Source organism: Talpa occidentalis, unplaced genomic scaffold (genome assembly GCF_014898055.3).
Source record: "Talpa occidentalis isolate TD23 unplaced genomic scaffold, MPIMG_talOcc4v2.1 talOcc4.2, whole genome shotgun sequence".
NCBI classification, from domain to species: domain Eukaryota; kingdom Metazoa; phylum Chordata; class Mammalia; order Eulipotyphla; family Talpidae; genus Talpa; species Talpa occidentalis.
The window spans coordinates 20,764,683-20,778,746 of record NW_023602073.1 but is presented as its reverse complement, the minus strand read 5'-3'; the positions used below and the strand labels follow the sequence as shown (position 1 = coordinate 20,778,746).

At 36.9% G+C, this 14,064-nt stretch overlaps 1 protein-coding gene across 1 annotated transcript; it reads left to right on the top strand.

Moving 5' to 3' along the window:
• The first annotated feature begins 10,561 nt into the window (after window positions 1-10,561).
• Window positions 10,562-11,485, top strand: LOC119251047 (olfactory receptor 14J1-like). The gene has a single exon (XM_037518554.1). The coding sequence runs from the start codon at window positions 10,562-10,564 to the stop codon at window positions 11,483-11,485; it is 924 nt and encodes a 307-aa protein (XP_037374451.1).
• Window positions 11,486-14,064: the final 2,579 nt, after the last annotated feature.

Below are 14,064 nucleotides of genomic sequence, written 5' to 3'. Positions count from 1 at the left end.
AATGTTTTAAAATGTTTTTTCATAAGGTACAAGATAGATGTTATGGGTCACTTAATAAAAAGTTACCCCCCCCCGATTTGGTATCACTGAGAAATATTGTTCCTAGTGAATTTCACTGTGTTAATGTCAAATGATGCTAGAGTTGTGGGAGTTTTAATCTGTTTGTAACAGGGTGGTCCCCAGGAAAGGGGGAAGTTCCAGGTTCCCTGCCCCACCCAAGGGAGGGTGGAGCTGAGCAGGAAGAGGAGAAGCTGCAGAAGAGACTGAGGAAAGAAGCAGGATGGAGCCAGGAGACCTGGAGGAGGCGCATGGAGCCTAGAGACATGTGAAGAAACTGTGCTTGTCTTTTGGTCATGGACTGGGTGACACAGATGTGGGTGAGACCTGTGGGAGGTGACAATGGCAGCTTTTATCTTGATGTTGATTTTGCTCTTTTCCTTCTGGGCTTGTCTGATTGTTTCTGACCCTTTTCTGTGGGTCCCCACTGGAAGATGCTTTAGACTTGTAGCAGGCTTTGGGGCCTTGTTCTGGGCCGATCCCATATGGATGGACTTTTACCCACGAGGGGACGGGTAACTTTGGGTGCTTTATTTAGAAACTAGACTCTTTGCCTTACCTGTATTGTTTCCTAGTTTTATTAAAGATCCTTCCCATTAGTCTCATGTGTTTTGTGTTGATGCGGCGGATGGCAGAACCCATTTAGTATAGGCAGGTTTGCGGGGTTTGGGCTGCCCCTCTCCCTGTCCTATAACATGTTCAGTTGATGTATATGTTCATGCTTATTATATCAAACTCTGTTAATAACTGTAGATCACAGTGTTACAGGGCAACCCCAATATAAAACGGGTTGCCTGACTGTGGGTCCTTACCCATACACTTAAAGGGGACTTAAACTGCAGGCACACACTAAAAGTTAACAAAGGCTTATTTACAAGGGAAAGGGAAATGAGGAAATGTACAACTCAGGGAGAAAAGAGGTAAATAAATTCTTAAATGTGCCCTACCCTTTCCGCCGACCTGGAATCCCAAATTACTCACTATCCCAAATTACCTGCCGAGACCAAACGGGCCTGGCCAAGAGCACAAGCCAAGTGCCTGAGACCCCACTAACATGGCTGGATTTATTTACAAACAGAGAAAATGGCTGGTTAACTCCAGCCTTAGGTCCTCGCAACTTCCCTTTGGGAATCATGGGATTTGTAGTTCCCTGTCTCTTGATGGAGTGGAGGTGGCATCCACAAAGCCTGTATGGAGTTTGCTCAGGATATCTTTTCCCCCTAACAACAGTAATTTAGTAAATTAAAAACTTTAAATTTTCCAACTCCGTTCTTCCAGATTGTCTGTTTCTCTAGATTCTTTCTATATCTTTATAAGCTTTAGAATTAGTTTACCAACTGCAAAATATACCTGCTAAAATATTGATTGGGATTACATTAAATTTGTAGATTAAGTAGGAACATAAAAAGATCCTCTCTTCCAATCCATAACCAGAATACTGTTTGCATTTCCTTATGTCTTTAAAAAATCTTTCCTCCATTATGTATGGCTTTTGGTGTAATGGTTTTGTATATCATTAGAAAAATATTCAAATCCACTTCTTTCATGGACACCACACTGCATTATAACATTATGAATATTTCAGATGTGTACTATTGAAAAATCTACCTGTATATATACACTGCGTTAAGTTCAGCACTAAAGCTCCAATTCTGTCCTCCATATAAATGACACATTATACCTGAGTCACCACTCTCTTTCCTTTCCTTCTAGTAAGCACTTGTTGCTCCTAAAGTTTACTTTTGTTTTATTTGTTTCATGTATTTGTTTCCTTTATATATAACACATACATGAAATCATATGCTGTTTGTCTTTCTCTGACTCATTTCACAGAACATAAAATTCTGAGGCTCGTCAAGGTTATGACAAAGGCAGGATTCCAGCCATTTACACCTGTGGAATTCCATCCTGTGCATTGACCTCATCTTCTTTAGCCAATCATCTCTCCCTGGGAACTGAGGTTGTGTTCAGGTCTTAGCTATTGCTACTAACACTGCAGTAAGGATGGCAGTGCATATCTCTTTGTTTTTTTTTTGTTTTTGTTTTTGTTTTTTTTAAAGGAGAGGCATGTTTTATTTATTTATTTGTTTGTTTGTTTCTTTTGTCTGTACATGCACTGGGTACAGTCAGAAGCGCGGGAGGGTGAGAGAATTCACCAGAGCCAGAGCGGGGAGCAGAGCAGGCAGAAGGACCGAAGTACACTGCTAAGGGGAGCAGCGGGCGGCAGGAGAGGTCTGTGCGCCATGTGGGACCCTCCTCTGGTGGCCGGGGAGCAACCGGGGATTGAACCGGCGCCACGGAGGCTGCGGCCAGCTTCACAGCCCAGCACTCAACCACTGCGCCACTGGGGAGGCCCAGTGCATATCTCTTTGAATGTGTGTTTTTTGTATTTCTTTGCTAAATAGGATAAAATAATCATATGGAATTACCAATTTTAATTTTTTGAGAGCCATGGTATTCCTCAATGATGGCACAACTTACATTTCTGTCAAAAATGTAAAAAAAAAAAAATTTCATTGTCTCAGCAATCCTCCAAACTTTGTTGCTTCTTTTTTTGGAAAATAGTCATTCTCACAGGTGTGAGGTGATATCTCACTGAGGTTTTGACTTGCATTACCTTATTGATATGAGATGATGAACATCTTTTCATGAGAGTATTGGCCATCTGTTATCTTGTTTGGAGAAGTCACTATTCAGATCCTCTGCCAATTTTTTTGTTGTTGAATGTTTTAAGTAATTTCCATTTTGTCTGTTAACCCATTTTGGCATATGAGGTATAAATATATCCTCCTATTTGATATAAAATCTTTTTGTCTGAATATAGTTTCTTTCTATGTACAGAGGTCTTAGTCTCATGTAGTTCTATTTCTTCTTTTTTTTTTGTTTCAATTGCCACCAGATCTGAGTCCTCAAGTAGATTTATAATGAAGATATCAATAAATATAGTTTATGTTTTCATGTACTGTACATCTTTGAAATATATTTGTTTCCATATGCTTGATGTTATTCTCACTTTCATTTTAAAAATAGTCTACCTTGGTATTTTTTAGGCAGTGTTCCTTGATCTTATTCAATAATCTTACTTAATTTACAATAAACATAGATTCTTTTATTTCTATTCACACATCATTATCTGCCATGTATGCTTTTATTCTTCCCTTCAAGCTTTAAAACTTTTTTTTTTTTAATGTTGGCTAGGTACTCCTGCCTAATGTTCGTTTGATAGAAATGGTTTATATGAAATTGGGTCACAATGCTTTCTAATTGAACATTTGAATCATAGTTACTTATGTATAAGTAGTTATAACAATAATATGATAAAAAGTTAATCATGAATCAGGGCTTTACAAAGGTAGGGATAGTGCTACATACTTAAACAAGGTATATAATTTATTCTTCTTAATAACACATAAAATATGTTATTAATATTTTCCTTCATTCTACATGAAGACTTTATACTAAAGAGGCAAACTGTTTGCACAAGGTCCACATAGCTATTAAAGTGGGGAACCAGGACTTGATTCTGGAACATCAAGCCCAGAAGAGCACATATTTTGTATATTCAAATGAATCTCTTTCTTTTCATTGTGTCAGAAACATCAATTATGCATACATTCTAAGTCCAGATCTGGTTTAGTCACCACTATTGTCTGATTAATTTTTCTTCCTATTCTGTGAAACTTTTCTAGTGTCTTTTTCTCACCACCAGGCAACTCTGCAATGGAGGTTCTGTTTTTATGACATCTAATAACATTTTAAATTCTATTCTTGCATTATAGCTTTCTAATACTATTTTAATTTCTTTCCTTTCTTCTGACTACCATGTATTTCATAGATTCAAGTTATCAATAAAATACACGTCAGTGAATTTATGGTCTATGTTTTTTCCCCTAGATATTAAGATTTCAGGAATTAGCTTCAAGATTTTAATCCATATTGAGTGCATCTTTGTAAATAAGTTGAAATTCCAGGTAACTCAGTGTAATCAGTAAATCAACTCAATAGAAAAATACTGAGGAACAACGAATGTAATTGCAAGTTATGGCCCCAGGGTATTGGTCAACAACACAGAATACCCACAGCACCCACAAACTCTGCTTGTGCCAAAGAGATTTCGTTGCTTAATCACCAGTGGCCAAAGAAGAATTGAAATGGACTTATTTTTTCTCCGCAGTTAACACTTTTCAGAATGTGATTAAATCTTGGAGATCAGGATTTTGAATTAAGTGTGAACTGCTCACACTGACAGCTTCTTCTGTTGGAGGGAGGATATTCTTGAATATACTGTGGTGAGTGTCCATAGAGTCTAATAATGGAAAGTCCATTAAGTTACTGATTTTGAGTGGGTGAGAGAACCAACCATTGTCATTTAACTTGTTAAATCTGAAATACTATGTATGAGCTCTGATTGTTTAAAATGAAGCTAAGAATCTTGGAGAGGACATTGTAAATTCCTTCCTTCCCAGAAATATTTAGTGGGGTGCATTTCCCACCTCCCTAGCAATGCCTTTCATTATATAGCTATCTTAGAAGGAATTCAGTGTGAATGTGTGATGGGAGGACACATGATATTCCTTGTATTCATATTATTCATTAACATGTGACAAATTGAAATGCTTACCACATCAGAGATCACAAGTAAATTACTCAAGTATGGGGAAAAATTCAAAATTGAGACTGGATCAAGTATTTTAAAGAGAAAAAAATAACCACATTTTCCAAATTCACAAAATAAAGATTGAAAAGAAATCATAGATAAAGAATAAAAAAGCGTAAGAGACTATGTCCTTTTTCTTTAAAGATTTATTTATTTTATGCATACAAGAACTGGGGTACAGGCCAGAGGTACGAAGAGTGAGAGGATTCACCAGAGACAGAGTGGGGAGCAGAACAGGCAGACTGACTGAAATACACTGCTGAGGCGAGAAGTGAGCAAGATAGGAGAATGTCTGTTGCACCATGTGGATTGCTCCCTGGCCAGCAGGGCATTGAACTCGTGTTGCAGAGGCTGTGCATAGCTTCATAGTGCTGTACTTAACCCCTTGCACCACCAGGGAGGCCCAGAGACTATGTCATGTCATAGCCAGTCAGCCAGACTTTTGATTTCTTTTAATTCTCAGGGAAAATTCTGAGCTAGAGAAAATTCAGAAAAATCTGGAATGGGGTGGCTTGTGGCTAAGTTTTTAGAAATATAGAGAAAAGAACTTGCAAGAAAAATAGCTGGTAAAAATCATTAAATGTGTCACACTTAATACATTGAACAAGGGCTTTTGATATATTTTGAAAACATTGTCTTCCTAAAGTTTAAACATCAATGTTTAAAAACATAAACAGGGCCTCCCTGGTGACACAGCGGTTGAGCACTGGGTTGGGAAGCTGCCCGCAGCCTCTGCGATGCCCGTATCCCCGGCTGTTCCCTCGCCACCAGAGGAGGGTCCCACATGGCGCGCAGACCTCTCCTGCCGCCCGCTGCTCCCCTCAGCAGTGTACTTCGGTCCTTCTGCCTGCTCTGCTCCCTGCTCTGGCTCTGGTGAATTCTCTCACCCTCCCGCGCTTCTGACTGTACCCAGTGCTTGTATAAATAAATAAATAAATCTTATAAAAAAAATAAACATTCACTAAACACTGAGATAGAAATTTTAGATTTTTTTAAAAGATTTATTTATACAAGCACTGGGTACGGTCAGAGGCAGGGGAGGGTGAGAGAATTCACCAGAGTCAGAGCAGAGCAGGCAGACTGACCGAAGTACACTGCTGAGGGGAGCAGCGGGTGACAGGAGAGGTCTGTGCGCCATGCGGGACCCTCGCCTGGTGGCCGGGGATTGAACCGGCGCTGTAGAGGCTGCAGGCAGCTTCGCAACCCAGCGCTCAACCACTGCGCCACTGGGGAGGCCTGAGATGTTAGATTTTGAATCCCCCCTTTGATACAGACCAGAGTAAGTAGGAGACAATAAAATATAACGGAATGAAAAATAAAAATTCTGGATCTGCATTGAAAGTAGGAATTTCATTGACGATAATAAGTGACAATCTTTATGATTGTACTTAAAATGATAGTTCTTACAGAAAGGCAAAGTATCCTGAAATAATTCTGAAAAAACAACAAGAGACACTTGAAGTCTCTCTTTTTTCCTGCTTTTTCAGTTGGTATCACAGATTTTATGGGTACAGCATATTAACTATAAGATATATTCCTATATTCTTCCTATAAGGTGAGGTTTCTGGAGGCTCCAAGAACTTCTATTTCTATGTATCTGGGAGAGGGGTGCTTATTTTTCTTTATGGAATGAACAACAATGGTATAGTCCATATATGTGAAAATATTATTTCGTTTACCTGGAAGTATTTTATTTGGTCTTTCCATTAATTAAAATCTGCCATTGTTAATATTTTATACACTGGTCATGCAGTGGAATTAAATGAAATTTTTGTTTTCATCTTTAAAACTTCACTTGTCTTTTCTACCACTTGAAAAATACTGTATAATTATTTTAACAATATATATGAATATATATGTATAATTTATATGTTAAACCAATTGTCTATATGTTTGTGAGGGTATAAAAAGAATTTTTTTCAAAATTCTTGTTCAAAATATATACAAAATTTTTGTTCAAAATATATACAAAATTCTTTTATATATATTCTTTTATATATATATAACCCATAATGTAACAAATTTCTTTTATATATATTCTTTTATATATATATATAAAACCAATAATGTAACAAAATTCTTTTTACACCCTCACAAACATATAGACAATTGGTTTAACATGTAAATTATACATATATATATTCATATATAATGTTAAAATAATTATACAGTATTTTTCAAGTGGTAGAAAACAAGTGAAGTTTTCAAGATGAAAACAAAAATTTCATTTAATTCCACTACATGGCCAGTGTACAAAATATCAACAATAGCAGATTTTAATTAATGGAAAGATCAAATAAAATACTTCCGGGTAAACGAAATAATATTTTCACATATATGGACTATACCATTGTTGTTGTGTTCCATAAAGAAAAATAAGCACCCCTCTCCCAGATACATAGAAATAGAAGTTCTTGGCGCCTTCAGAAACTTCACCTTATAAGAGGAATATAGGGAATCAAATACGGGATCAGGGGAAAAAAGACATAACTAGGGCCTCCCCGGTGGCACAGCGGTTGAGCGCTGGGTTGCGAAGCTGCCCGCAGCCTCTGCAGCGCCGGTTCGATCCCCGGCTGCTCCCTGGCCACCGGGGGAGGGTCCCACATGGCGCGCAGACCTCTCCTGCCTCCCCCTGCTCCCCTCAGCAGTGTACTTTGGTCCTTCTGCCTGCTCTGCTCCCTGCTCTGGCTCTGGTGAATTCTCTCACCCTCCCATGCTTCTGACTGTACCCAGTGCTTGTATTAATAAATAAATAAATCTTTAAAAAAAAAAAAAGACAAAACTAGCAGGCAACTATAAATCAGAGCCATTCGGCAGGGGTTGGTGAGGGAGAGGAATTAAAACGGGTGAGAAGAAGAGCACAAGAGACCATGGTGATGGTTCATGGGTGACTTGCTGGTGGGGACTACACCTGAGAGGAGAAAGCAAACTGTTTAAAAATGAATAATGATGTAAAATATACAGACAGAAATAAAAAATAATCACCTATCAAGGTTCAAGAGACAATGCCTGGTTGAGTAAATGTGCCATTATAATCTCTAGATTCATCAGGTATCCTCTTAAAGTCTCTGTAGTGGCAGGAAGGCCACAGAGCAGGATATCTAGGATCCGAGGAGACCCGGTAAAGGAGAGTCGTGGAGCCTGGGCGGCTTTCCCAGGCTTTTATTGAGCTTTACATGCATTGCAGCCACCAGGTACACAGCACACAGGGGGCTACTGGCCTTCTGGTCCCAGGCAAGTCTTCATTCTGGGCTTCTCCGGCCTTCTTTTTCTCCTCTGTCCTGCCTCTCTCCTGCTTCTGCTTCTCTTGGTGACTATCTCAATACTCCTCCCAAAGCCCACAGAAGTAAACAAGACAACAATGTAACAACTGCAGGTGCCCCATCAGGCAGGGCAATCCTAATGGTGGGAGGGCAGAAAAGCCTGAAAACCGTTTCCCCTACATCTCCCTTCAGAATTGTCTAAATAAAACATTACTTGGTTTAATTTAACAGTATTTTAATAGTCCTGTGGAACACACACAAAAATATACACAGGCACACATGTGTGTGTTACAGATGCTAGAATCATCCATAACCCTCGTAAATTACAATAGGTAATTTAAAATTACAATAGGTACATCCATGGATTTCAGACTGAAAAACTAAAAAAGGATGATAATTTTCATATGTGTCTCAGCCAACAAATCTATAATACAGAATATAATAACACAATCATTCCCTCTGCATTCATAAATATTTATGCTGTTCTTTGTTTTATTCCCTATGCTCTTTATTCTCTACTTATTCCATCCCACTATATTTACATTTCTTCAGAATATAATGTGCATATAATATATCTTACATTTTGTCATCTAAATAGTGATCAGATCCATTAAAAATAATACAATAATTTTGAAGATGACTTAAAATATTATTTGAAAATAATTACTCAGTTATATTTGTAGGATTTGCCAATATTTTTTACTGCAACACTAATTTTATTTATTTATTTATTTATTTATTTTTTTAATATTAAATTTTATTTTTATATTCCCCCATACAATTGCAAACGTCCCATTCTGACCCCAATCCTTCCCCTCCCGCCCCCCACCCCCCAAAAAGTGTCTCTGGTTCATAGTTTTTTGTTGATTTTGATTTTCACTTTCTTATATTCATTTTCCTGGTCCCTTATTTAAGTTTTCTAGATTCCTGCTATGAGTGAGACCATCCAGTATTTTTCTTTTTCTTTTTGGCTTATTTCGCTGAGCATGATCCCTTCCAGTGCCATCCATGTTGCTGCAAATTGCATGTGTTTATCTTTTTTGAATGCTGAGTAATATTCCATGGTATATATGTACCACATCTTCTTGATCCAGTCATCTATTTTTGGGCATTTGGGTTGTTTCCAAAGCTTAGCTATTGTAAACAGTGCAACACTAATTTTAAATGAACATAGTTTTCTAAATACTAATTTTGAAAATGTCATCTAGATATAAAATTGCATGGTTTAACATATAGAGTGCTTCAAAGCTTTCATTAAATAATTAGCTCTTTTCTGAAAGAAATGCAGAAATTTGACCACACTGCTTGTATGATTTAAGCCTTTTTTTCTTTCCTTATATGAAATGACTATCATATTTAATATTTTAATAGTATTAATTATATTGAGATAACATTGATTTAAAACACTGTACATGGTTTTAGGGTCCATATTCCCATCTCTTCCAATGTATGATACCGCCAGATATCTTACTTTAGAATTAGTAGTACTGAATATTTTCCTTTAGCACCTTAACTAATATGTTGGGGAAAATTATAATTCATTGTTATTCAATATTTTATTGAATTAAGAATCAGAGTAAAAGATTTTTTCCTGTGTGTATAAGTGATGTTATTTTCTCATGAAAATGTACTAGGAAAGATCTGTTCTGTTCCATTTCCTTTGGGAAATTAACATTTTTCAGATGAATTTTTGTGATCTTTTGTGTGAATGATAGTGGTAATATATGTATCAAAATTATGGCATAGGTGCTATGAATTTTATGTTTCATAATTTCATTTAATAAGAATATGCAAAAAAGAAAAGTTGAATTGTCCTCCTCTTACATAAAATAAAATCATTAAATTGGAATTATAAATCCATATAGATGGAATGGTATATGATTAGGCAGAATGATTCATGAAAAAGGACAGGAATCTAAGAAACATTCATAAATTTGGTTGTTGGATTGTTTAAAATATTTTAATATAAATCAACATTAAATATTTATAGCTCCATTTATATAATTATGCAATTCAAAGATCTCATTAATTTTATTACATACATTAAAGTGATTGAAATGGGCAATGCTAAAATTTACACTTTTCTTTACCCATGTTTCCATAACAGAGGTAAAGTATTTTAAAATTGCTTGAAATTATTATTAGTACACAGAACTACTTCACATTTGTGACAAAGTGGTGATCTCTTCAAATACTTCTTTCCAAATCTTTTTTTTTTTTTTTTAAGATTTATTTATACAAGCACCAGGTACAGTCAGAAGCGCGGGAGGGTGAGAGAATTCACCAGAGCCAGAGGGGAGAGCAGAGCAGGCAGACTGACCGAAGTACACTGCTGAGGGGAGCAGCAGGTGGCAGGAGAGGTCTGTGCGCCATGTGGGACCCTCACCGATGGCCGGGGATCGAACTGGTGCTTCAGAGGCTACGGGCAGCTTCGCAGCCCAGCGCTCAACCGCTGAGCCACCGGGGAGGCCCCTTCTTGCCAAACTTGATTGAACTCAAGGTAGGTGACTATGTTCAGTAAGACATGTTCTTTCAATGGATCCCATTTTCTCTTGCAGCCAACATCACTAAGAAATTCAGGACTATGGCCAATTTCACTCTGAGTGGGTTTCTTCTGATGGGATTTTCTGCCATGCCTGAGGTAGAAATCTTACTTGCTTCTCTGTTTTTGGTCTTATATCTGGTGGCTTTAACTGGCAACATCCTCATTATCACCACAACTTTCAAGGACAACAGTCTCCACTCACCCATGTATTTCTTCTTGAAACATCTCTCCTTCCTGGACCTGTGCTACATTTCCGTGACTGTGCCAAGGTCCATTTACAACACATTCATGCACAGTGGCTACATTTCCCTTGGGGAATGCATAGTGCAGTGTTTTGCTTTTGCTCTCTGTGCTTCTGCTGAGCTGTTCATGCTCACGGTGATGTCTTATGATCGCTATGTGGCCATCTGCCTTCCACTGCACTACGAAATCATCATGGATGTCAGCAAATGCGTCCACGGTGTCTTAGGCGTCTGGATCAGTGGGGTCATAACTGGAGCCATGCACACAGCTGGCACATTTTCCATTCACTTCTGTGGGTCCCATATCATTCACCAGTTCTTCTGTGACATCCCTCAGCTCCTGAAACTTTCTTGTTCTAGTGAGTATATGAACGAGTTTGGGGTCAGTGTCTTTTTGTCGCTAATGGCATTTCTTTGCATCACCTTTATTGGACTGTCCTACATCCAGATATTCTCTACTGTCCTGAGAATGCCATCTGCTGAGGGCAGAGCAAAGGCATTTTCCACTTGCCTTCCCCACCTCGCTGTCATCATTTTATTTATTTCGACAGGTGTCTTTGAGTTTCTCAAACCACCTTCTGACTCTCCAAGTGCACTGGACATTTTTCTCACTATTATGTACACAGTTGTGCCCCCAACACTCAACCCAATGATCTATAGCCTGAGAAATAAAGCCATAATGGCAGCTGTAAAAAAGGTTTTCCAAAGAAGAAAAGCCTGACTCTTTTGTTGAGGCCTTCTTTTAACTCTTAGTTGGGATAGAAATTGAAAATATATTGGGAAGCTGTTAGCTTAAATTGAGAGATGTGATAATTTAGGAAGTTTATGAAACAATGAAGATGGAGGAATCAGTGTCAGAAAAGCTACATGTTCTTTGAACTGCTCAGGGGGATTTATTTGCAATGGACACATTGCAATCTGGACAGCGTTCTATCTCATGTACTAGCTGAGGTTTTCTATGTGTTGAAAATAGGGGGATTGTTAATATTTTGTCTATTTAATGCTTTATCTTGTGGGAGCAGAAATTTTTAGCCCTGCCATAAATATAAAAGTCTGTTTCTTTGAAGTTACTGATTTGTCCACAAAAGTAGTTTCTAGAATGCTTTTTTACAATTGCATTTTTCCTGGAACAGTTTCTTCAGTACCAGTTCTAACTGCATCTTAATTTTTTACTTGTGCCCTTTAAGTAGGACCAGGGTGAAGGGTGCTAACTGGATTCTCAGCCTTGGTGAACCAATCTTAGAACAGTAAACCAAAAATTTAAAGCTAATAAAGAAATGGAAATAGGGAAAGTTGTCATGTTAAAGTGTCATAAGTTTCGGCTATCTGAGTAACAAAAATAATTACACTGCAAGTATAGGAACATTACTTTAAGTATTTTGATGAGGATTTTCCATGATTTGCAAGGTCAACAATTCAAGGATCTGGGCAGGTGTCAGGTTTATGTATGTAGCTGATATTTCTGTGTATTGAGAAAAACAGAAAAGCATGTTAAAATTTACTTACTTTGAGCTTCATCCATCTATAACTGGAGGTTCAGCTCTTCCCTAAATTTTGAAGTCTTTATTTGAATGTAGTGATTTTCCTACAGGCAGCATTTTCAAAGTGCGTCTTTTTCACAAAGTAAATTTAACCTCAACATAATATATTCAGGATCAGACCAGTTATCTTTTCATTCATGACTTGGATCCCTTAGTTAGTAGTAGAAAGAGGTGGAACACAGATTGTTACTTCTGGCTAACCAACCAGGCAACCAGGAATTTAGAGCTAAGTTGAGAAACGAGCATAGGGAAACCTCTATCAGACACACAATATAGCTCTATGAAAATTATCCCTGCAAAATGAGTAGATTAATATCTCACACCACAAAACCAGGTGTTAGGGAAAATGTGCCATAATTTAAAAAAAGATAATGTAGTCTCTTCCCTGATCATACCTGTCAGGATGATGGAAAACAGTAAATATTAGGTTCTAGACTCATTTTTCCTAACTATACAGGAGTTAAAATGTCACATGGTATGTGTGAACTGAGAAGAACCACTGACTCTCAGCACCCATGGGCCATGCAGCACCTCACTGATTGCTCTATCAACTTCAGCACCTCCAGGAGCAATGCACTGAGGTCCCTCTGCAACTCTCTGTTCATACCATTCCCTTGCCTATTTGAAAAATAGGTGAAAATACTTAAGGATGTATAATGAGTCGTAATTAGAATGTAAAATAAATGTTGATTAATCATCTCAAGTAAAGACAGAATTAGTGAACTGAAAGACAAGTTTCAAATGTGAAAATATGAAATTCCACCAAATATGCTCACGAAACACAGTGATAAAACATGATGAAGAAGGGATTGAATGATAAATGATAGAAAAAGAGATTCTGGCATGGGCTTATAAAAGTTCCCAACACATTGCATCCATTTCCATGCTTTAAAGGCAAGAACAACAGACATTATTGAATTTTTTTTTTCTATTTTTTCCTAGAATAAATAGAAATTCAAATTTTTAGGATTGAGAAATAAAAATACACTGATATATTTAAAATGAAATCAAAAGCATAGTATCATCGAAAATACAAAAAAGACAAAAATGTTAACAATCATCATTAACATTTTACTGCTATATACTTTGCTTAATAATCCAATCTAAAATTAGTTTTGCAATAAATATGAGGTGGAAAATTTGATTCCTTTTATTCAAATGATATCTAATGGATTCAGTTATCTCTAAATGAGAAATGATTTCCTCAATGAATTCCAGTGTCATTAATTGAGAAATATTGTTTCCTGATGATTTTCACCTATGTTTTATTAAATGATAATATAGGTGTTTGAGATTCTATTCTGTTCAGTTGATGTATGGGTTTATGCCAATAATATCGAACTCTGTTAATAACTGAAGTTTAACTCTAAATTTTCCAACTCTCTTCTTCCAGACTTTCTATGCCTCTCAGAGTCCTTCTATATCCATATAAGCATTTGAATCAGTTTGTAAAACATTAAATTTATTGATTAAGCAGGAAAATAAAAAGATTATCTTCTAATCCGTTACCAAAAAACTTTTTGCATTTACTTATGTCTTTAAAAATTAATTGCTCCATGATAAGGAGTCTTCAGTGTTATAGTTCTATACATCTTTTTTAAAATACATATTCAGATCCACTTCACGGACACCACACTGCATTATAACATTATGAATATTTCAGATGTGCATGATTAAAAATCAACTTGTGTATATACTACATTAAGTTTAGCACCAAAATTCCAATTCTGTCCTTCATATAATTGACACATTTTTACCT